The following is a 21,641-nucleotide window of genomic DNA, read 5'->3' as shown; positions in this document are numbered from 1 at the left end:
TCCCTGCCCCACTCAGGCAAGTAATCCAAGTTGAATGGTTTTTCTAATATAGTCTTCCTTTTTTGTACCACTTGGGGGAAGGTTCACTTGTGGAAGATTCTGCTTAGGACAGCAGACTGGCTGAACTTCTTTCTTAACTCCAGATGGTCCTAAAGCACCCCCAACAGTATTTCCACTCCTCACTAGAGATATCTATGACCCAAATCCTGTGAACCCCTGCTTTTTGCAAAGACAGGAAAAGGACTTACCTTTGGTTGGGTTTAGCTTGCTCTGATGCAACATTTGGCAAACTCTTGTTAACCACAGAGACTGGTGGTGGTGAAATGGGCATTGCTGGCAGCGGAGGGGCAGTGGGTGTCACTGGAGTCACAGGGGTTGGTGGCATGCTGGAATCACTAAGGCTCAGCTGGCTAGGCTCAGAGGTGCCACTAGTAGCCACTTTCACTGAACTCTCCTTGCTACTGGACTTCTGCAAAGGCAACAAAATAGTGGACATCAATGGGGGTGGGGTGGGGGGGTGGAAATGCACTAAGCCCGGACAACCCTGTGTGAGTGGGAAGAGGGCTGTTTAGGGATAGACCAGAGCTATCCTTGAGTCTATTGGTGATAATTAAATAAACCTTTGAGATGAGATTGGGTGGCAAGCCTATTCAACCAAAACAGTTGACAGTCTAAAAATCTGTGCCTCATGTATTTACATTGAGCAACTTACTATCTTTGCAGGAGGTTTAGACTTCTGCTGAAGGGCTTTTCTAGCTTTAGCTGCAGCCGCCTGAGCCTGATGAATCAGCTCTGCAAGGAAGAATAAGGAAGGGTTCTCAAACAGATGCTAAGAATGAGGCTGCCCACCTATGTAGCCAGCTTCTCTTTTTCCTTGAAGTACACTTCTTCTTCCAAGAATTCCTACTCTGTGATCAATAGAAAACATACCAAACTAGATAATTTGTTAGCCATGAAGAGGCAGGTCTTGCATGAAATGCATGTTTATGACATTTTCTGTAAATGTGTCCCCTGGAGAAGGCTTTTATGCCTTTCAATTTGAATGATGAATAAGAGAAAGTGATTGCTGTTTAGTCAGGAACAAGAGGCAAATTACATGTTCCATCTCCATAATGGCAGAATTTACAGTAAACAGGGGAAAACTTGTTTATATCTCATTTTTAGTAGCTGGCAAGGATTAAATACACCTTTTGGGGGGAATTTATACTAAAATTGGATATGTATCTGTGTGTGTGTATATGTGGGTACCCTAAGGCATGAACAACACCCTATATCCTTGCACAATCAGGTTATCCCAAGTAACACATGTGGGGATATAGGATCCTTCTCCAGGACTGGGAGTTGGAACTACACCTAACCCCCACCCTGTTGCTGAATTTGTAGAATGCTGTGGGTTTTTGAAATGGGATTTTAAAAATTCAGCACCAGTTTTCTTCTTCATTTAAGACAAGGCCACCTCTATCCATTATATTGCAATCTGGTTGCTGTAAGGCCCTTCAGCGAACACCCACCAAACTCCTCTTCACTCCTGTCTCGATGTAGGTATATCCATAGCTTACGTCCAATATCATATTTCACACAGGGATCCTTCTCATAATGCAATCGATCCAGTGCACCACTCACCACAGTGTTAACCTGAGAACAGAATTCACAATTAAACAGAGGGTGCAAAACCGATCAGCTCAGAATCATCATAGCAAATATATTTTGCACATGCAGGAAGGAAGAAAAGGGGCATGACAATTAGAAGCAAAATGGATGTCTAAAATAGCCCCATACTGAGATGGTAAATCGTCTGAGAAACATACATCAAGCTCTCAGGCTACCTAGATCAAAACAGACCTCTGCTCATTACCATGTATAGCTTCCTCGAGTGCTGTAGTTCTACAACAAAGATGACAGCACCGGCAAGCTGTAGTGTATTATACACATCTCTACCAAAAACTGTTGTTTCAGTGTTCAGACTTCATTATATAAAAAAAAGCACTGCCAACTCCATAAGTTGGTCTATAGCAGGGGTCCCCAGACTACGGCCCCCGGGCCGGATGCGGCCCAATTGGCCTCCCAATCCGGCCCGTGACGACCCCCGCCGCCCGCTCTTACGTCGTGCGGCGCGGCGACAATCTTCAAAATCGACAAAAAAAATTGCCGAAAATCCTTTGTGCGCATGTGTATGACCCCAGAAGAGGTCATTTGCGATGCACCTCCGGGTCGGGGGAGGCCCATACGCATGCGCACAAGCGATTTTCGGCGATTTTTTTCCGACCGTGTGCGCATGCGCACGGGCGCGCACTCCCCCGCCCTCCGGCCCACTGCGCGCGCACTCCCCTGCCCTCCAGCCCGAAGCCCGGTAAGTCTGGGGACCCCTGGTCTATAGCTTTATCACTCTCGTAAGCTATGGAATTGTAGACCTTAAAAATCAATCACAAGGTGCTTCTCCATTCAACAGGAGCAATTCTCATCAGAAAGGAACGCTGAAAAGAAAATGCCTCTGTGCTCTCCCAGTTTACCTGAGCACTGGTGACATCAGGAGCGAGGAACTGAGAGTCTTTAAGCAGCTCACAAATCTCAGCACGAGTTCCCTCTCCATTAGGAAGACGGGCAGCAGCATCCCTAACTGAGACAGCAAAAAAGATCAAAGCATCGTGAAGACCTCAACTGACACAAAGACTGAAGTAACACTTGAACCATTCAGGTTCCACTCACTGTGTGGGTTTCTAACTTTAACTTTGGGCTTTATACCAATTGAACACTTGCTTTAGATAGCAGTCCCACACCCTGAAGAAATCCTCAAGGTCATTGGCTACTTATAACTTAGAAAAGCAGCTAGATTTAAGAATAAATCTGAGCTTCCTTGCTGTTCATCTTCTGCCAGTGTTCTCATTTCATCTTGGGCTACAGCCCCAAACCCTGCAGTATGGCTCTCTACCAGTCCAATAAGAATGTCTCCTGTTTCTGTTTCTCTTCCTCTCTCTCTCATTCTTCCACATTTATTTATTTATTTATATTTATATTTATAATAATAATACCCCACCCATCTAGCTGGGTTTCCCCAGCCACTATGGGCGGCTTACAGTACATATAAAAACATAGTAAAACATCAAACATTAAAAACTTCCTGATATAGGGCTGCCTTCAGAGGTCTTCTAAAAGTTGTGTAGTTCTTTATCTCCTTGACATCTGATGGGAGGGCACACACACTGTGTGTAATCGTTCCCTCAAATACAGTGGTTTAAGTACACAATTGGTTCCGGAAGTCTGTACTTAAACTGAAGCGTACTTATCCTGAAGCGAACTTTCCCATTGAAAGTAATGGAAAGTGGATTAATCTGTTCTAGATGGGTCCGTGGAGTACTCAAACTGAAGCGTACTTAACCCGAAGTATGAGTGTAATTGGTTCTGGAAGTCCGTACTTAACCTGAAGTGAACTTTCCCATTGAAAGTAATGGAAAGTGGATTAATCCATTCCAGACGGGTCCGCGGAGTATTTAAACTGAAAGTACTCAAACCGAAGTGTACTTAAACGGAGGTATGACTGTAGACTGAAATGTTTCTACCTATTTTAAGCAAGTTTAACAAACTTTTATTACTTGCATGCTTTCCAAGGACATGCTTATTCCACACGACAGGTTGTTCCTCCCTCTGTTCCTTTCCTGTGTTATGCTGTAACTCGGTCCCTTGTTAATCCTGGCTACAGAAATTCCTCATGGACTGTGCTTCCTAGATGGAACAACCAGGCTGAACCCCTGGCATCTCCCATTCCAAAAAGGCAGCAGGAGAGGGGACAGGCCTCCAAGAAGCCACTGGCATTCAAAGTAGGCAATACCAGGTTACAGGGACAAATGTTCTGACCTGGTATAAGGGAGCTTCGTATCTTCAGCCTCTTCACTGCAATCTTTTTCTCTAAACCATGAAGCTGCCCTATGCAGTGTCAGAACATAAGAAGAGCCCTGCTGGGTCAGACCAAAGGCCTATCTAGCATTCTGTTCTCAGTGTCCAGATGCCTATGAGAAGCACAATGCAACACATGAGCGCAACAATATCCTTCTGCTCACATTCCCCAGCACCTGGCAGTCAGAGGCATCTTGCCCAATACTGGGGATATATATAGTCATCGTGATTAGCAGCACCCACTGAACATGGTGGCGATGTCTTAATTACCTCCAGTATCAGAGGATCACAAGAAACAGAGTGCTATTACCTGTCTTGGTCACTATTGCCAGCAGTGGCCACAAAGGTCTTGGGTGGAAGTCTTCCTAGTCCTACTTGCAAGGGTCTTTTAAATGGAAACACCATTAATTGAACCTGGGACCTTCCTTTATTTAGGATAGTTTTTCCCCCTCTTCAGTGTCTAATTCTCAAGGTGACTAACATAACAGTTTATCATTGTGAACAATTAAAGCTTGACCCCGCTGCACTGCTGTGTTTCCTCTCTTCTTACAATCTATTGTCACTGCGAACCTAAATAAGACTGTAACATGTTGAAATCTCTCTCTCTCTCTCTCTCTCTCTCACACACACACACACACACACACAGAGAGAGAGAGAGAGAGAGAGAGAGAGAGAGAGAGAGAGAGAGAGAGAGAGAGAGAGAATGTCAACTTACCAAGAGACAAGATTGTGACATATGCAGGCCTGTCTGATCGCAACAGAGAATGTTCTCGGGCTTTGTTCAGAGAAGTTTCCTTGTCAAACACACCCTTCACAGGGCCGACCACCGACTCAAAGCCATGCATGCGGAAGGTGAAGGCCTTGTGGGGCTGGCTGTACCTGTAACGTTCCTGCACATGTCGGAGAAAGAGAAGTGCTCAGATGAGCAAGTGATTGAAAGGGCAAAAGAACAGGGCAGGTTTCTAGATAAGCATCTATGGCTAACACTTAATGTGAACTGACTTAATAACAAATGCTTAGGGGAAGGCAAAGATTAGGAAGGGCAACTGCTTATATTTCAGTCACGTATACTGAGGAGCATATAGGCAGCAAACCTCTTTATACTAAGCATTAATCCCTTAGTTTCGAGCATCTCTCAGTTTTGCATTTTCAAAGATCAATGCTGGTCAGATATAATACTGATAATATTGGTAAAGACAAATGGAGGAGAAATGTGTATATCTTTCAGCCCTATTATTATTATCCCCCCCCCAAGCCTCCACATCTCTAGTTACACGCCAGTATTATCTAATGTCTGCATAATAAGTTATAAAGCCCAACAGCTCATGTGGAATCTCTTATTGCTGCAAATATCAGGGCTTAGCCTACAGTAAAGAGCAAGCCTCAGCTAGGTGATGTAATGCAGTGAGCACACACAATGCAACTACTGGGACATTAGTATTTGACACCTTAATGCTACATGAGAACATAAAACACAATCTCTGTGTGTTTTTAGTAAAATAAAAAAAATCCTTCAGTAGCACCTTAAAGACCAACTAAGTTTTTATTTTGGTATGAGCTAAGTTTTTATTTTGGTATGAGGATTGTCTAAATGTTTATATGATTTTCTGCTAGCTATTTTTTAAGCACCCTCTTGTCAAATGGTGTGCTAGTTCCTTTTTTTGAACATTTAAGAAAACAGGTTGAAAAAAGGAGAGAAACTGAAATGAAATAAAGTTCTTTGTCATTAGGAATTTCTGTTTCTTCTGGCTGTTACTGATGCAGATGAATATTTTACTCAGAAAATGGACTCCTTAAGCTGAAAAGCAAAATATGTATAAATTGGAAGGCAGGCATTTTAACTGATTTTATAGGTTTAAGTGTTTTCCACCCACCCCGTTGTATATTTGTAAACTACTTAGAGACTATTGCAGTTAAGCAGTGTATCCATTGATTAAATAAACAAATAATAAAATAAAACTTCCCCATCCAATCCTGGCAAAGCATAGGCAATGCACTGGACGAAATGTGCGTCACCCTCACCTGTTCCTGGAAAACACGTTTCTCTTCCCCAGTGCTAGGCCGGACTACATAGTCAGTCCTTCTGAAACAAACAACAGCATGAGGTTGGAGCGCATACATCCACCTTCCCCAACATGGTTCACTCCAAACCTGATCAGAACCCTTCAGAGTCAGATCCCCAAACCAACTAAAAAGATGGTTGTGAGAGAGAAGCGGGGAGGAAGAAAAATTTTATCCAGAAGGTACATATTTTTGAGTGTTGGGGCTGTCCAAGTAACAGAAGAAAAAATAATAATCTAGCAACCTGGATTACCTCACAAGTTCTGTTTTTGCGGCACTTCTCAGAAAAATTACAAATCACCTTTCTAGGATTTACCTTTTGTCATTATAAGACAAAAGGTCAAGATGTAAGGAGCAGCATGTTATTCGGATCTGAGCAAGATAAAATGTAATGTAGAAAGGAGGTTAACACTTCTTGGCAAGTATGCATTCATTTGCTGCTAAATGCTGAAATTCTTTTGGTGAAAGCTTTTTAAAGCAAAGTACAGCTAGCTACCCTGTGCAGCAGTTAATATTTGGAAGTAGAAGGCAGCCCAACACTTAAATTATAGGGAGAATATATGGGAAGAGTGTAATTTGTCCAATGCACACTCAGTATTCTTGCCAACTTCCTTCTGCCTCTGGCATGATCAGTGCTAGCCAAGATTTTACAGTCAGAAATAAACTAAGACAGATGCAAGAGAAAGGAGCAGAATCTAGCTAATTTCTCAATTATTTATTGACTGGAAAAACGAACCACACAGAACAATCTAATTCACACATTTGGGTAACAGTTAATGTTGAGCTTTCTCTTTAGACAACTTGTCTGTTTCGCATTACGTAACTGATAGAATAATCTTTGTAATAAAATTCAAAATAGGAAAAAATAAGTGTAACCCTAACTAACACTTGAGCAGATTTCTGAACTGAATATATACTTACACTCGGGGATTAGGCGTGGTGGCATCTGAGCTGTCTTCGTTGTCCTACCAATGAAAGAAAGATTTTTGTCAGCACACTGGACAAGCCAGCTGGGCTGCTGCCACATTCCTACAAATATCCTCTCTCACCTTGAAGAAGATTTGGTCTTTTGTCTCCAGCCAGAGCTGGAAGAGCGCTGCCAGCTCCTTCTCATGGTCTTGTGAAGAGCCTAAGGTGAGAACCGAAAAAGAGGAGAGTTGTTACCAGCTGCTATCTGTGCTACAGTAGTTGTACTAAAGATGACGTGGGGTGCACCCACCTTAGCCAGGGCCTTTATGCAAAAGGACACGAAGCAAAGGCCTTTCAATGCATTCCCCCTTGCAATATTCCAATTGTGATAGGGGGGCATAGTGTGACTACAGTTTGCTGATTCACATGCTGTGCTGCATCCCAGTTGCCTTCCACTTATTGGAGGGCTGAATGTCTGCAGCACAGACCTTGTTTGATTCCTGGAAGCCCCCTGTACTGCACAGAGTCCTAAACTGCACAGAGAGCCTCCACCAGTAGAACTGATATCCCAGCATAGACATAACTCCAGTGCACTGAGGCAGCCAGGAGCACAGTGGAGTGGTCAGCAAGTGTGCCTTCACTCTCCCCTGTCATACAGTTGGAATTGGGATTGTACTGATACATCTCAAAGAAGTCTCCCAGTCCTTGAAGCTGATATAAAGGCTCGGCCATGACCAAGGAGGTGAAAAAATAGGGAAAGCAATATTTATTTGCCTCTTAGTAGACAACTGGGATGGTAACATAATGCAAGATCCATGAAAGAGAATTTAAACACACACACACACACACACACACACACACACACAATTGATTTTACATAGTCAAGAGTCTGCTATACACATAGGACTATACAGCTATAAAGGTAGTAATAGAGGATGAAACAGAAGATGTTCAGTCACTCCAGCTCCAAATGGAAGCTAAATGCCTCAAGAGAACAGCAGTCAAGACTTATTAACAGGAGGGCACAGAGAAGCGAAGTTACTTTACCTATCAGCTTCCACTGCTGAGTTTTCTCTTTGAATTCAACAAATGGAGAAAAACTGGAAGGAGCATCTGTAATAAAAGACATTATTGGGATACCCTTTGTCTCTAATTTGACTCCTGTAGGATGAGATAGTCAACTGTTGGCTATTGGTACACCTTATTCTAAAGTATGGGACTGGACCCAATAAGTTTCAGTGCAGTTTCAGTTTTTAGTGCTGGTGATATGCACCACCAGAAGGCTTTGTGCAGCTAGGTACCTAGAGCTCTGTCACATCCATCCATGGAGTGTCTGCATTCCCCTCTGCAGAAGCAGTCAGGGCGGAGGAGAGCAAATGCTCTTGTGCAATGCTTTGTACAAGGGTTTTCACAAAATTATCACATCTAGATTTCAGTTCACTTTTCTTATGCAATGCTCTTTTGCTAAGATGGAAATAACCCTTCCATGTACAAAAGTGGATGGGCATATCTGAACCCAAGTTATCGTCTCCAAGAGCCGCCATGACGGTACAAAAGATGTGGGGCTGGAATCAATGTAGTCACTGTGCAAGTGGAACAACTTTCACTTGTGCAATGGAACTTTCCCTTTTCCTTCCCCTATGCACCCACATAATCTGTTCAGAGGGCTCCCCATACCATTTGGAGCAGGTGAGAAGGAGTTCTGTTGTGCAAGCAGAACTCATTCCGTTCAAGCAATTACTTCACTGGATTCAACCCAAAGATACAACAGGTTGCTGGCTATTTTTGTTGACTAAACGGTTTTGAATTCAGTTTTTCAGGAACAGAATCGGATGTTGCATCAAGGTTAAAGGGAACAAATTTGGAAGATGACAATTTGGATATCAAGAAATGTATCCCTTCTGCAAAAAATTACCATTTCACATCAAGTGGCTACCATCATAAATAAAGAGAACAGGAAGAAAGGGCTGGATCTAAGCCATCTATGACACAATGCAATTTTATAAGCAATAGCTGTTCACTGGCCATGACAGACAGCCAACTTACTTCATTCTTGGCACAGCTCAAGAAGAAAAAACCTTGAAATGATGGAAATAGGGTTCAAAGTAAATGTTATTTTGGTTGTTGATCGAAAAAGTGGGACTTACCTCTGCTGTCACCTGTGAGATACTGCAGTGCAGGCAAAACGAGTTCTGACCAGTTGGGGGCGAAGGAGAACCAACTGTTTAATGTGCTGGCAGGGGAAGACTGCCAATCCATGACTTTATCCTCAAGCTGAGCCGAAGAAGGGAGGGATGGTGATAATGAGAATTAATAGTGAAATCCCAAACCATCTTGGAACTCACAACTGAGACAGAAATATTTTAATCAATAAATATAAATAAAGCACTTTCAAATCAAAGCACAGCACATGAAATCAAAAAGACTGCAAATCCACAGAAATGAACTATCTAATGATGGTTGAAAACCATCATTTTGGAAGGATCTCTTGGTGGGGACAAAAGGAAGGACAACAAATACAAAAAAGAAACAACAGATTGTTTTAACAAATGAATAGGCAACAAATCTAAACACTCTTTGGCTAAACATGTCAACTTAGAAGGCCCATTGAATTTGATGGGACTTACTCCCACTTAACTGTATAAATAGGGTTACATCCTAATTCATTCAACTCCCAACTGAAGAAAGATGTCCAGGAAAAACTCTTACCACTGAGAGACTAGCAGGGCCTTCTAGAAGCAGAATCTCCAGAAGCAGAGAAAAGAAGCTGAAGGAGATTTCATTTACTCCAAGACACGGCTTGATATCTTCAAGAGGCCTTTGATAGAAGATGAATTTGCTTTAACTGAATTTGCTTAACTGAATTATGAGAATGAGGAGTAGCTTAGCATAGCTACCTGTTTCTTTCTTTGTATTCAAAGTACTTTCATGTACAATATTTCAGCAATCTTACAAACAAACCAGTAAGACAAGAGTGGGGAACCTGTGGCCTGCCTCCAGATGTTGCTGAACTCCCATCATCCCTGACCACTGGCCATGGTGGCTGGAGCTGATGGGAGTTGGAGACCAACATCTAGAGGGCCACAGGTTCCCCAACACCTGCTGTAAGAGATAGTAATACTGACCTATTTTCATGATACAGTTTTTAAAGGGGAGGTTTAAAGCCAAGATGGAGTTGATCAGCTTAAGGTTATCTAATGAATTTACAGCTGAGGCAAGTTATGAATCTATCTTCCACCAGAAGGCAGCAAAAAGGCACTAATCGCTGATGGGTCTTCCACTTTTTGACAAGAGGAACATACAACATCATTATTCCTCACCTGGAGTCTATTTACATTTATATTTTCAAATTACACTCTCTCCTCCTGCCATCTTTCATGTGTCAGTGTGCCCTGCAGGCTGACTTTAAATTACATCACTGCATTACTGCACATCATGCATTTTATTTTCAACCACTATGCAACACAGAATATAGACAGACACCTTATTCATACATGCAATTTATATGGGCTATATATTAACTATGCTGCATCACTTCTACCAGGACAGAAAAAGCTTCTTTGTGCTGAACTTTTCTATTTTGATTCATTCCAGTATGACTAGAACTGGCTTCGTTGTAAATATGCCTCATTATGTAATTCGTGGATCACATCCATTGTGTGCACTCTCTTCTGGAAGGAACTTACTCTTCTTTAACAGATGAGAGAGATGGGGGATCCCAGATAGGCGGGATGGGGGATGGATTCTGAGACATTGAAGGCATCCCTTCAGTGTTGCCAAGGGACTCGGAGAAATCCTCTGCTTCTGATTTAATCACTTTTAGCTTCTTCTTCTTCTTCTCTTCCTTTTCCTTCACTTTCTTTTTGAGGACAGCAAGGTCAAACAAAGCTTCAGTTTAAAAAGAGGAAGAATTTGTAAGTTGCACATTACAGGTTAAGTAGGGTATCAAATATTAGCCAAGAGGTACATTTGCCCAGACTTTAGCTTATAGAAGAATACAGAAGTGCAGGTGTGACCACCTCTTCCGCCATGTCAAGAATAACAAAAAGCTCTCAATGCAAAAGATGTAATACTCCATTTTATGACAGTTACAGCTGCTGACACTGTTTCAAGAGCTGCTGCTGAAGGAATTCAGAAATGGTTTGGCCACATTACAGGAAATAGCTAAAAAGCAAAACTAGGCACATGGTTTTAAAAACATGTACCTCTGTGAATCTAAACCAATATGGTTTAGAATCAGAGCATTTCTTGCATGAATTGAAATGAAATATAACCCAGTTGTAGGATGTGGCAGGCAAGTATAATTAACCAAAACAGCAAATATGATCAAGCCAACCCAATGTTCTTTGCATTTACATAAATACATAGTATTTTGATTCCTAGACACATTTTCAAGAGATGTGCAAGCAAGTCTCCTTTTGAAACAAAAATGAAATATGGAGAGCTCCGAAAACCCTTGGGGTCATCTAGTTCAGCCTCCTGCAATGCAGGAATCTTTCAACCAAATTTATGTTGTCTGAGAAATGGTTGCTTAGACGCAAAGGGCATCCCCAACATGGAAAGCATCAAGTTATTGTGGACTCTTCCTGATTATCACTAAGTGACATTGCAAATCTTGCCACATTTTATTTGCTTATAGTTTTAGCTCCCATTGGTAGTAAAACCTGAAAGATACAGTGACAGATGTTCATCTGCTAACAACTCCAGCTAAAGAAAATAGTAAAAATGCAGTCATGTAGCAGCCTTGGAACTTGATTCACATACCTGCCAAGGATCCCTTCCTACCAGCATTCACACGCGTCATGATATCATTCAGAGTCAGATCCCCAGTCATGAGGTCAGGATGGCTCTATACAGGACAAAAAGAGATTCAACAAGGAGAACGGCAACCATAAAGCAAAACTGGGGAATGAAAGACACCTGTTGAGACTGAACTATCATACATTGCTTTTCCTGTTGTTTGCCAATAAAAACTATTATTTATATCAGATATACCTAGAGAAAATCTCTACTTAAAACAACACGAGCACCTCCCCACTCGTGTGCGACCACTGACGTGCATTGTTTTTGCCATTGAAAGGGGGCAGGGCGGGCCAGAACGGACCTGCACGCATCCCACTGATGTGCACAGCGACCCAGAATGGAACCCTCACATAAGCAGGGATTCCCCTGTACTCAGAAATCACAACACCAAGTCTCTTTGGGCTATAATCCTGAACTCTCTTCAGTGGGAGTAAGCCTCGTTTAAGTCAATGAAACTTACTTCTAAGTAAACATGCTTAGGCTCGTGCAACATCTTATTTAAACCAGGAATGGGAAAGCTTTGGCCCCCCAGATGTTGTTGAATTACAACTCCTTAATCTTCCTTGACCACTGGCAACATTGGTTGGGGCTGATGGGAGCTGGATTCCAACAACAACTGGTGTACCACAGGTTCCCCACCCCTTGCTTAAACTTTCAGTCTTGCTTTCTGTAAGGCAGAATAAAAACCAAATGACACCATCATGCAGCTAAGGTACAACATTCCAGCAGGTTCCAAATTGTCTCAAGTATCCCAAGCCCTGTCCAGGATATAGGCTGGATTCCCAATTTGCCACTGCAACCTCTTCCACCTGAACAGCCCAAACTTAACCTACAAATGAAAAGCAACTGAAATCTCAACAGAATCCTTTCACTCCCATACTGTACTGAGTCTGCAGTATAAGATCAGCTTGCAAATATTACTGTGGCTCCAGGGGAAAGAGGATCAAGTTCTCTCTCAAGCTCCCTGGACTTTTTTTTAAAAAAAAACCTGAAAATCTGCTTCTCATGACGAATTCATGCTGTGACCCAATGCACACTTACCTGGGAGTAAGCCCCACTACACACAGTGGAATGTACTTCCAAGTAAACATGCTTTAGGATAGGACTGCTAGCAAGGAAGGAGGAGGGCCTTATTCTCTAGGTCCTTTGCTGCAGAAACAGGCACTAGCAAAAGAATACTGAGAAGTAGTGGCCTCTTCATGGTTTGCTTACAGGTTGGCGCTTGCGTTTTTCATGATGTTTTTTCAGTATCATCTTCAGGTCATTCTCACCAAATTCCAGTTTATCTAGGGGAAAATGAAGTCAATACTATCAAAAGTTTGCTGTAAATCTATTTACATAACACATTTAACTGAAATGCTTCCATCTTCAACAAGCTTTAAGGGCTTACAACCAACTTTTCTCAATTGACTATAAATTCCCATCAGTTACAGCCCATCAGTTACAGCTTGTGAAATCTTCTGCTATAAGTTGGAGCGGGGAAACAGGGTCTTATACTTTTCCTTTCAAAGCAATAAGCCTTTATAAATCAGCATCTCATATTAGACTGGCATAAATCTAATTTAAAATATTTTATTTTGTAAAACAAAGTCATTTTCACTTGGTGGCATAATGCAGATGCATAGTTAATTAAGCAGATATAAAATGAGCCTTGACACTTCAAAAAAAGAGAAAGTAGGTCAATGTGCATTAATATAGTGGCAGCTACTACAAGAAAAATGCCAATACAAATGTGTATTGTTGGCAATATATGTCAATCAGTTGTAACAGTACAATTTTAATTGTATTTTAGTATGGTTTAATGCAGGCATCCCCAGCCTGCGGCCCTCCAGATGTTTTAGCCTACAACTCCCATGATCCCTAGCTAACAGGACCAGTGGTCAGGGATGATGGGAATTGTAGTCCAAAATATCTGGAGGGCCATAGGAGGGGGATGCCTGGTTTAATGTATTTTATATGTACCTATTTTGTTGTTCTCTTTATTGTTTGTGTATGTGAATGCCCTGACTGGCTAACAAGCAATAAACCTGGCTGGAAAACTTGATTGGATCATGGATTGAGAGCAATAATGCCCAACATAGGAGGAAAAGAAAATGGTCTTTATAAAATGGAAGGAGATCTCTAAATTCTAAAACTAAGAAGCAAAATCCTATGCGAAAATGTATTTTTAATGTATAAAGTTTTCAAGATACCACTTGAGCTTACCTGCTGTTTTCATGTCTTGGGTTGATAATGTGGGGATTACTCTGAGAGGAACAGTGGGGCTTGGGCAATGGGCTGGAGAATTTGGAATCCAGGAGCTCAGATCTGAAATGCAACACAATAGTGAGGTTTCTACAGGGATAGTAGCAGAACAGAAGCAACAAACCTGAGCACAAGGCTCATTTTTCTAGGCAGTAGATGCACGCATACATCCAAGTTATTTAGTAATTTTGCTTTTTCAATCAACTGAGTTGAAAAGGCATGGCTCTTTTGAAAGTCCATAGAAAGGGGAAGTAGGTGTTAATCAGGATATTTTCCTAATTGTAGCTCTAAAACTTATAAAGCCAGCCGTGATGTTTTAGTATGAGAAAAATATTTAGGTTTATTAGAAAGCACCCAAAATAAAGAGCTCAGTGAGCACAATTTTAGTTAAAGGATAGTAAAAATGTTGAGAAGGGCAAACTGGATATAAGATCTGCTCTGTTCCCAAGCAGAACAGGGTTTAAGAAGAGGACATCAGAGGGGAATCAAGAGGAGGACTACATTGATAGAAAAGATCACCCAGAACTTAGAAAGTTCTAACCCATACTTAGAAAGACATTAGTCCTACAGATGTTTAAAAGTACTATTAGCCTAACCTTAGACATGAATATGTTTTCCCTGTATCAGGAAATGTGTTATAAATGCTAGGCTGAATGTGCACCTTCCATTAAAGTCATACTATTATATAGTACAAATAAAAATATCCATGACATTGCTCCATTTTTATAGGGACATATGGTATGTCTGGGGTACCCCACTATTAAGGACATAGTAACAGTCTCTTGTATCAAGCCAATGGCCCACCTAGTCCGGCATCCTGTTCTCACAGTGGCCAACAAGATTCAACTGGTATATATGCAAGTGTATATCAGCACTGATTTCCATGTTGGGGTTTTTAGCTGATACAGCATTAGGGACTTCTCCATCTACTCTTCACTTAAGAAGCTTTTGTTTATTCTAAAGAATACCCCGCCATTACCTTCTTCATCTGAGGATAAGGTGGTGTCTCCACATTCCTCTTTCACTTCCTTGAGGATTTTCAGGAACCGTCGATGTGTTCTCCGGTCCCGTTCCTCAGCAGCACAAGCAGCTGCTGAGTATTTCCTCTTCAGGACCAGATCTGGACCACCTTTCCTGGCAAGCTCCAACAGATGCTGAAACAGACATATGCATAGCAACATACTGAATTCCATCTAAGCGCCAATGACTTGCAGGAAACATATACATTAATTTTGTAACGTTTAAACAAAAGCCCATCATGTAAGTCACCAAGTGGATGGGGCAAGATACACAAACTTCTTAATGAGTGATATGCAAGGATGGAGGAGTTCTAATATTCAGGGACCAAAATCAAAGCCTTAGGAACCAACATTACTTCATTTAGGCACTGGTCCCTGCACAATGCATGCCACCACAAAGGCTGGGATCCAAAAAGCTAATAATTGTATGCAGAAAGGATTGAACATTCCCAAAAGGTTTAAGCAAATCAAAACTTTTAAAAGGAGACTCCCATGCTGCATCATAAGCTGCTTTCAGAAGTCCATTCATTTTCTAATATTATTTACTTTGGTATGTGGCATAGGGGAGGGGTCACTGCTCAGACTTAGAACATATGGTTTGCATGCACATGTTTTAACTCCTGGCAGCACCTCCATGAAATGGTTCTCAGAGTGCTCTGTACCCCAGACAACTGCCACCAAAAGAAACCAAGCTAGATGGCAGAATGACCGAATGCATTAAAGGCAGCTTCTATGTTCATAGTTACAATAGTGCTCTTTAAGAAACCTCAAGCATACAGACCCCTTAAGCGCTGAGAGTTAGTTTCATAGTTCTTCGAATCCCAGCCTTGTGTGAAGACACCTGGGCAACCAAATGAGAGATTTCTCCAGCCTCAATGACAAATACTGCACTAAATCTTATATTCTACAGAACATTTTAGTTTATTCAAATGCTTACATTCCGGGAGGAAAGGATCTGTTTCAGCAACCGGTAGAAGTACTGTTGCTGGGAACTGAGGTAGCGCTTGTACTGAGACTTGAAGCAAAGCTGTCGATACTTCACCACTTCAGGATTGAAGTGTCCATCTGCAAAAAGAACATATACTATGGTTACTGCTGTTTTGGCGTCCTGCTGCCTGAAAGCTATTTTTTATTTATTATCCAAAAGCTGCCACATGTCAGATCTCAAGAGAAGGAGGCACTCCACCCCCCCCCAAAAAAAAAACCCCGTTATGCAATAATCATGTATATTGGGGTAGAGTACAAGGCACATTACAAAGGATCGAGAAGAAATTGAATATCTAGCTTTTACCCTGTCAATGGGACCCTGACCACATAGAATAGGGAACTGGGATAATGCAAATTGCCAATGCTAGACTTACGACTGAATAATTTCAACACACACAAGGAAAGAAGGAAATGGGATAGACATCCCCTTCCCTTCCCTTCTCCCCGCCCCCATCAAACTGCAGGACAGAACAGAGATTGGATGAGACACAGAGTGTGAATGTATTGCATATGGGAGCACTTACAAATGTGCAGCACTACAACACATACAGCAGCACATAATTAGAAAAAAGGTGACTTCTACTTTCAGGACCTACAACTTGTCACCTTAAATAGCAAAGTCATGAAGCCAGATTAAAATATAGACAAAGCTGCCACTGACCGCGGAAGAGTTTCTGTGCAATGTGCAGGGGGTTTCCAAACCGAAAGTTCTCTCCACTGAACAGGGACAGGATAAGATTATTTTGATGTTCAGTGTTGCTTTCTGGGAAGTGAGGCAAAAACTTTTTCAGGTGTTCTCGTTGCGAGTCCGTCAGCACCTCCTGCCATGTTGAAAGACTGACAACTTCAAAAAAGATTTCAGGCTACAGAAGGGGGGAGGGCGAGAGAGAGATGAATGAAATAAAATCCTTCAAATGTGATCCAAAAATTCCACTTTTGAGAAAGTCATATAAAGCTCCACAATTTTGTATTTATACAAAAAAGAACAAAATGAAAATTGTTATGGACTAATAATAAGATAAACTAAGAAAACCTGTTCTTTAGCAGCAAAAGCTGTTAAGTTACAGTATGTTCCATTAAACACTGAAAGGCTCTGAAGAGTTTACAGACCCAATGGCCTAGTTTGCACATCAAGGTTAGCTGTGTATAATGAAACAAAATTAAAAAATTCCTTCCAGTAGCACCTTAGAGACCAACTAAGTTTGTCATTGGTATGAGCTTTCGTGTGCATGCACACTTCTTCAGGTACCTGAAGTATCTGTATAATGACTTACTGTGAACAGGCAGCATCTTATGCATGCTGCGCAATCACTCATGCTTCATTGAAGCTTGGCTTGTCATTAGATCTGAACCCAAGATTTATGATTCTCCTGAACAAACTATGATGAACAAGGCTTCATGAGCGTTGTTTGCTTGGGAGAAAAGACCATGATCCCAGGTATAGGATGTAATGATAATCCATGTTTCATAACTTGTTGCTCCTGCTTGCTGCAAGGGAGGAACTAAGCAGGCAGCGATCAGGTAGCATGCACTAACATGTCTCACAATCACTCTTATGTCCAGGGTCAGGAACCTTGGCCCTCTAAATGTTGTTGTACTCCAACTACCATCAGCCCCAGCCAACACAACCAATGGTCAAGGATGATGAGAACTGAGATGAGCAATTATCTTTGGCTTATCTGGACATGCAAATTGGGTTACTTAATGGTTTCTTACAGACAATGAAAGCAAAGACACATTATTTGGGTTTCCTTCACAAAGTCTTCACAACAATTGCCATATACCCAAGGACTGGATGCTGCTCAAGTAACAAAACCCTGCTGCCTCTCTCACGCCCTACTTGCGAACTTTTCAGAGGTATCTGTTTCTGAAGCTGTTCCTACCTAATTTAGTTATCAAATGTTTGCTGAGATTCCACCACTTTTGAATTATTCCTCCAAAAGATAGCAATGGTTCCTTCTCAGATCACACTGTTGTTTTACACTATGTGGAAGAAAAAAGGTTACTCCAGTTCTACTTACATCTTCCAAGAGATCTTCTGGCAAGCTAATTCGAATGGATCCCAGCATGCAATCCTCCATAATCTGTGTGCCATTTCCTTCTCCAGGTGGCCCCAACTCTAATGGGTCGGTGAGCATGTGATCCAAAGAATCCATTGTTCATGCCCTAATGAAACCCTAGAACAAAAAGAAACTTACTGTAGCCAAGAAGCTATTTTCACAATTCCACTACAGGTACAAGCAGATTTAATATTAAACAAAGTTTATTTAATTATTGTTACAGGTAGGTAGCCGTGTTGGTCTGAGTCAAAGCAAAATAAAAAAATTCCTTCAGTAGCACCTTAAAGACCAACTAAGTTTATATTTTGGTATGAGCTTTCGTGTGCATGCACACTTCTTCAGATACACTAGAAACCATAACAATTTAATTATTGTTATAGACCAACTCAGTTGGCACTTATTTGAAAATCATGTTTGTGTGTGTAGCTCTTACTGCTCTTGGAAAAGATAGCCCAGTTTAACACCTCACACTTTAAAATATATTGTTCTGCTACAGTATGGTATAGTTTGTTCTCTGTCCTTCTCCACAAAAGCTCTTGCAAAAAAAGCTCAGATATGCTTACCAGGAAGCAGAAAAAGAAGCCTTGCTGAATTCCTCAGGATTTGTGTGTGGTGGAAGGGAAGTAAAAACACAATATACAAAGTGTGAACTGCCGCCAGAGAATGCCTGGTCAACAGGAGGTCTTTCTTAGTTACAGGTAACCAAGCAAGATGTGTTTTTTTGCAAGCCTGTTCTATGATTGAGTAAATAAAAGGTGTAACTATTATAGAACCGCTTCTAAAGAATTACGTCTATGCATACAGAACAATTTCAGTGTGACAACAGCAACATTTAACTGAAATAATAAAAATACATGACTATGTGGCAAAATAATGTAATTCATGTTCCAAAATAATTATAGTGCCATGTCTTGAGGAATTACTAAAAAGGAAAGTCCATTACTTGCAACTGGTGATATTTACCTTTTATTTGAAGAACACAAAGCTTCTCCAGCTAGGGACTTGGAACATCAGTTACAGAGGATGGAAGCAGACATATAGCTGCCATCTGAAATATATTGGTCCTGAGAAAAAGATTTATTCTCAAATGAACAAGAGTCACATTTAAAACAGTGTATTTTATTAATTAATACTGCCAAACCAAATAAATTTCCACTGAGTGGTGGGTTTTCTTAGTGCCCCATTACAAAAAATAATTTATCAAAATAAGTACACCTCACTTATCTTTGATAGAAATTCAGACAATAAAAAATGAAGTCTCTGTCTTCATCAATGTTTTGAAGAAAAAAGGGAAGGGGAACCAGAGGTTTATCTGCTATGCCAGCAATAAAAATTGCAACGCACCAGACTTCAATGAGAAGTTTTACCTTCTAGTCAAACAGAGAATTTGCACTTTGGCCCCAGAAGAACATTTGGTTGCCAACATTGCTGGGATTCTTGTTGCCATTTGGCTAGTCTTTGGTAACATTGGTCAGTTTAGGTTAACGTTCATTAACTTGGGGAACTCAATGAGAACAATAAGGCTTTCAGTTTCTGTGGTCATGCATCTTTCTACTTTTATTAGGAAGAGTCACTGACTCTATCTAAACTATGGTTTGCTCAACAAATCAAGAGTTGTCTCACAGTCAAGCACACAACCTACAGTGCATTTCACTAGCTTGTTTTCCAGCTGTTCTTACCTCGTGCAGCTTGGTAAGCATCTGAGATGCAGTGACGGAACAAACCAAGATTCAATAAGGCTGTTTGGTTCACACATGACACCAAATGATGGTTGAAACAAGCCACAGTTCATAAACCACCAACAAATCTTGGTTTCACATTGTGGTTTGCTGTCAAAAAGCAAAGTATGGCTAGTTTGACCAGTCTGCATATTTTGGGAATAATTTCATCAGGAAAGCGGCACACAAATTAACAGAAGATTACGATGAGCAACATACAGTATAATCAAATTAAACAACCAAGTAAGACCCCACAATAAAATACAAAAATAAAATACCAAAAAGCAAAAGTAATGCATCTCCAAAATCTAGATCTGTAACCAATTTTAAGCATTGCAATCTTCTAATATTATATGCTGCCAAGTTACTAAGGAACAGATTTTAAGAGTTATGTTTAGCACAAATACAGTACTTATAAGAACTGTACATGGCAAATTTCTGGTAATTTATTACATTTATGTACCACCTTTTCCATCAATGAGCTCGAGATTGTGTGCATGGTTCTCCCCCTTAACATTTTATGCTCACAAAATCCCTGTGAGGTAGGTTAGGCTGAGATACAGTAACAGGCCCAATGTCACTCAATGAACTGCATGGCCAAGTGGAGATTCTAACTGTAGGCTCCCATGTCCTAGTCCAACACTCTAAACGTCATACCATTTGGGGTGGGAAATTTTTCAGAGCTGTATTTCTCCAATTAATGCTTTCCACTTCTAAAGTTGATTAGTAACAATGAATGGATCTTTGTTTATTTAATACAAATAAAACAGACATGCTAAATTAGATCACTCTTCAGAACATTCCAAAATGTTCTGATGAAAAAATTACCCTTTTCTGTTTTAAAGAAAAGGGCTTTTAGTAGTACTGTTTTGATAATCTGCATTTTAATATATAAAAAATAAAAAATTGTCCAGTAGCACCTTAGAGACCAACTTTCACGTGCATTTTAATGTTTATAGTGTTTTAATTCTCCTATAGTTTAATCACTTTTGAACCGTTACCTTGTATGTATTTTTAGCTTTCCGTACTCCACCTGCCCTGCTTTAATTTGTATAAACAAACTTGAGCCCTGGTCTAGGAAAAGGCAGGCTATAAATAATAACAACAATAACCCTTCATCTACCGTATATTATTTTTGGAAGGTCACCTGACTCTCATAGGAGCAGCTTTTGGGAGTTGCATGGCTGGTTAGTGGGAAGCGGGCAACCCAATTTTGCACGAATAGATGTGTCTTCAGCCAGCACAAATAATAATAATAATTGTGGCCAAACCCTTAAAACACATGCTTCCTCACCCAACCTACCTTTGGGAGAATTTCCCTCATGGTACAAGCTTAGCCTGTCAAATACACTGTTAATCTATTCCCACTGCCAACAATTTAATGAAGCGACAGCCTTTATTGTCTGCACAGCAAGGGTAGGGTGTGCGCCTTACAAGCTTGCACACGCAAGAGGAGACAGCCCCCTGCCCCCGAGGAAGTTACACTCTTAAAAAAGGCGGGGGGGAGAAGGGGAGGGGAGGGCCCACGAGCAAAGACAGTTCCCCCACACACACGCACCTCATCCTTGCCCCCCACAAACCCGCCTCCCTATCCTGTCCCTACCTGCCCCCAGGTATATCTATTCGCACCCCCTCCCCAAAGTTGTCAATGCCCCCCCCCCAAACTTTGACCCACAGGAGACCTTCAGCACCACACGCGCCTGCTCCGTTTTTTACCTCAGAGGCCTCTGAGGCGAGTAAGAGGATCCGGCCCTCCGCGTTCCAAACAGACGCCCCCCACCCGAACCCCCACTCACCTGCACCCGGCTCAGGCATTCCGTTTCCAGGTCGAGGTGGTGGTGGTGGTGGTGGTAAGAGCGCATGCGCCGAAGCACGCGAGTCCTCCCCTTTCAGTCGCGCGCGCGAGAGAGAGCGGCGCGTGGGCGCGCCCAAGCTTGATCCTTCCCTGC

General features: G+C 41.5%; 1 protein-coding gene and 1 long non-coding RNA gene across 8 annotated transcripts in view; one reads left to right on the top strand and one right to left on the bottom strand.

Annotated features, from left to right (window-relative positions):
* Positions 1 to 4,585, top strand: part of LOC118096779 (uncharacterized) — a 13,284-nt gene extending 8,699 nt beyond the window's left edge. For both annotated transcript variants that reach the window (XR_004693970.2, XR_009556809.1), the window contains exon 3: positions 2,450 to 4,585. This is a non-coding gene — a long non-coding RNA (uncharacterized LOC118096779). The remainder of the gene's footprint in view (positions 1 to 2,449) is intronic.
* Positions 1 to 21,641, bottom strand: part of NFRKB (nuclear factor related to kappaB binding protein) — a 26,991-nt gene extending 5,350 nt beyond the window's left edge. The window contains exons 1-22 of one of the 6 annotated variants that reach the window (XM_035138931.2): positions 21,489 to 21,641; positions 19,654 to 19,803; positions 18,938 to 19,038; positions 17,936 to 18,091; positions 16,576 to 16,777; positions 15,865 to 15,992; positions 14,888 to 15,062; positions 13,870 to 13,971; positions 12,877 to 12,950; positions 11,626 to 11,710; positions 10,548 to 10,749; positions 9,571 to 9,679; positions 9,009 to 9,135; positions 7,909 to 7,974; positions 7,002 to 7,081; positions 6,874 to 6,917; positions 5,914 to 5,974; positions 4,607 to 4,781; positions 2,511 to 2,617; positions 1,512 to 1,635; positions 713 to 792; positions 249 to 469 (exon numbers count right to left, since the gene is read on the bottom strand). In XM_035138931.2, the coding sequence (XP_034994822.1) occupies positions 249 to 469; positions 713 to 792; positions 1,512 to 1,635; positions 2,511 to 2,617; positions 4,607 to 4,781; positions 5,914 to 5,974; positions 6,874 to 6,917; positions 7,002 to 7,081; positions 7,909 to 7,974; positions 9,009 to 9,135; positions 9,571 to 9,679; positions 10,548 to 10,749; positions 11,626 to 11,710; positions 12,877 to 12,950; positions 13,870 to 13,971; positions 14,888 to 15,062; positions 15,865 to 15,992; positions 16,576 to 16,777; positions 17,936 to 18,070 (2,297 nt within the window). In that variant the 5' untranslated portion in view covers positions 18,071 to 18,091; positions 18,938 to 19,038; positions 19,654 to 19,803; positions 21,489 to 21,641. The other 5 variants (XM_035138936.2, XM_035138934.2, XM_035138935.2 and 2 more) reach the window with 5 other exon arrangements.

The sequence above is a fragment of the Zootoca vivipara genome, chromosome 15 (assembly GCF_963506605.1).
Source record: "Zootoca vivipara chromosome 15, rZooViv1.1, whole genome shotgun sequence".
In the NCBI taxonomy this organism is placed as follows: domain Eukaryota; kingdom Metazoa; phylum Chordata; class Lepidosauria; order Squamata; family Lacertidae; genus Zootoca; species Zootoca vivipara.
This window is presented reverse-complemented; position numbering and strand designations above follow the sequence as displayed.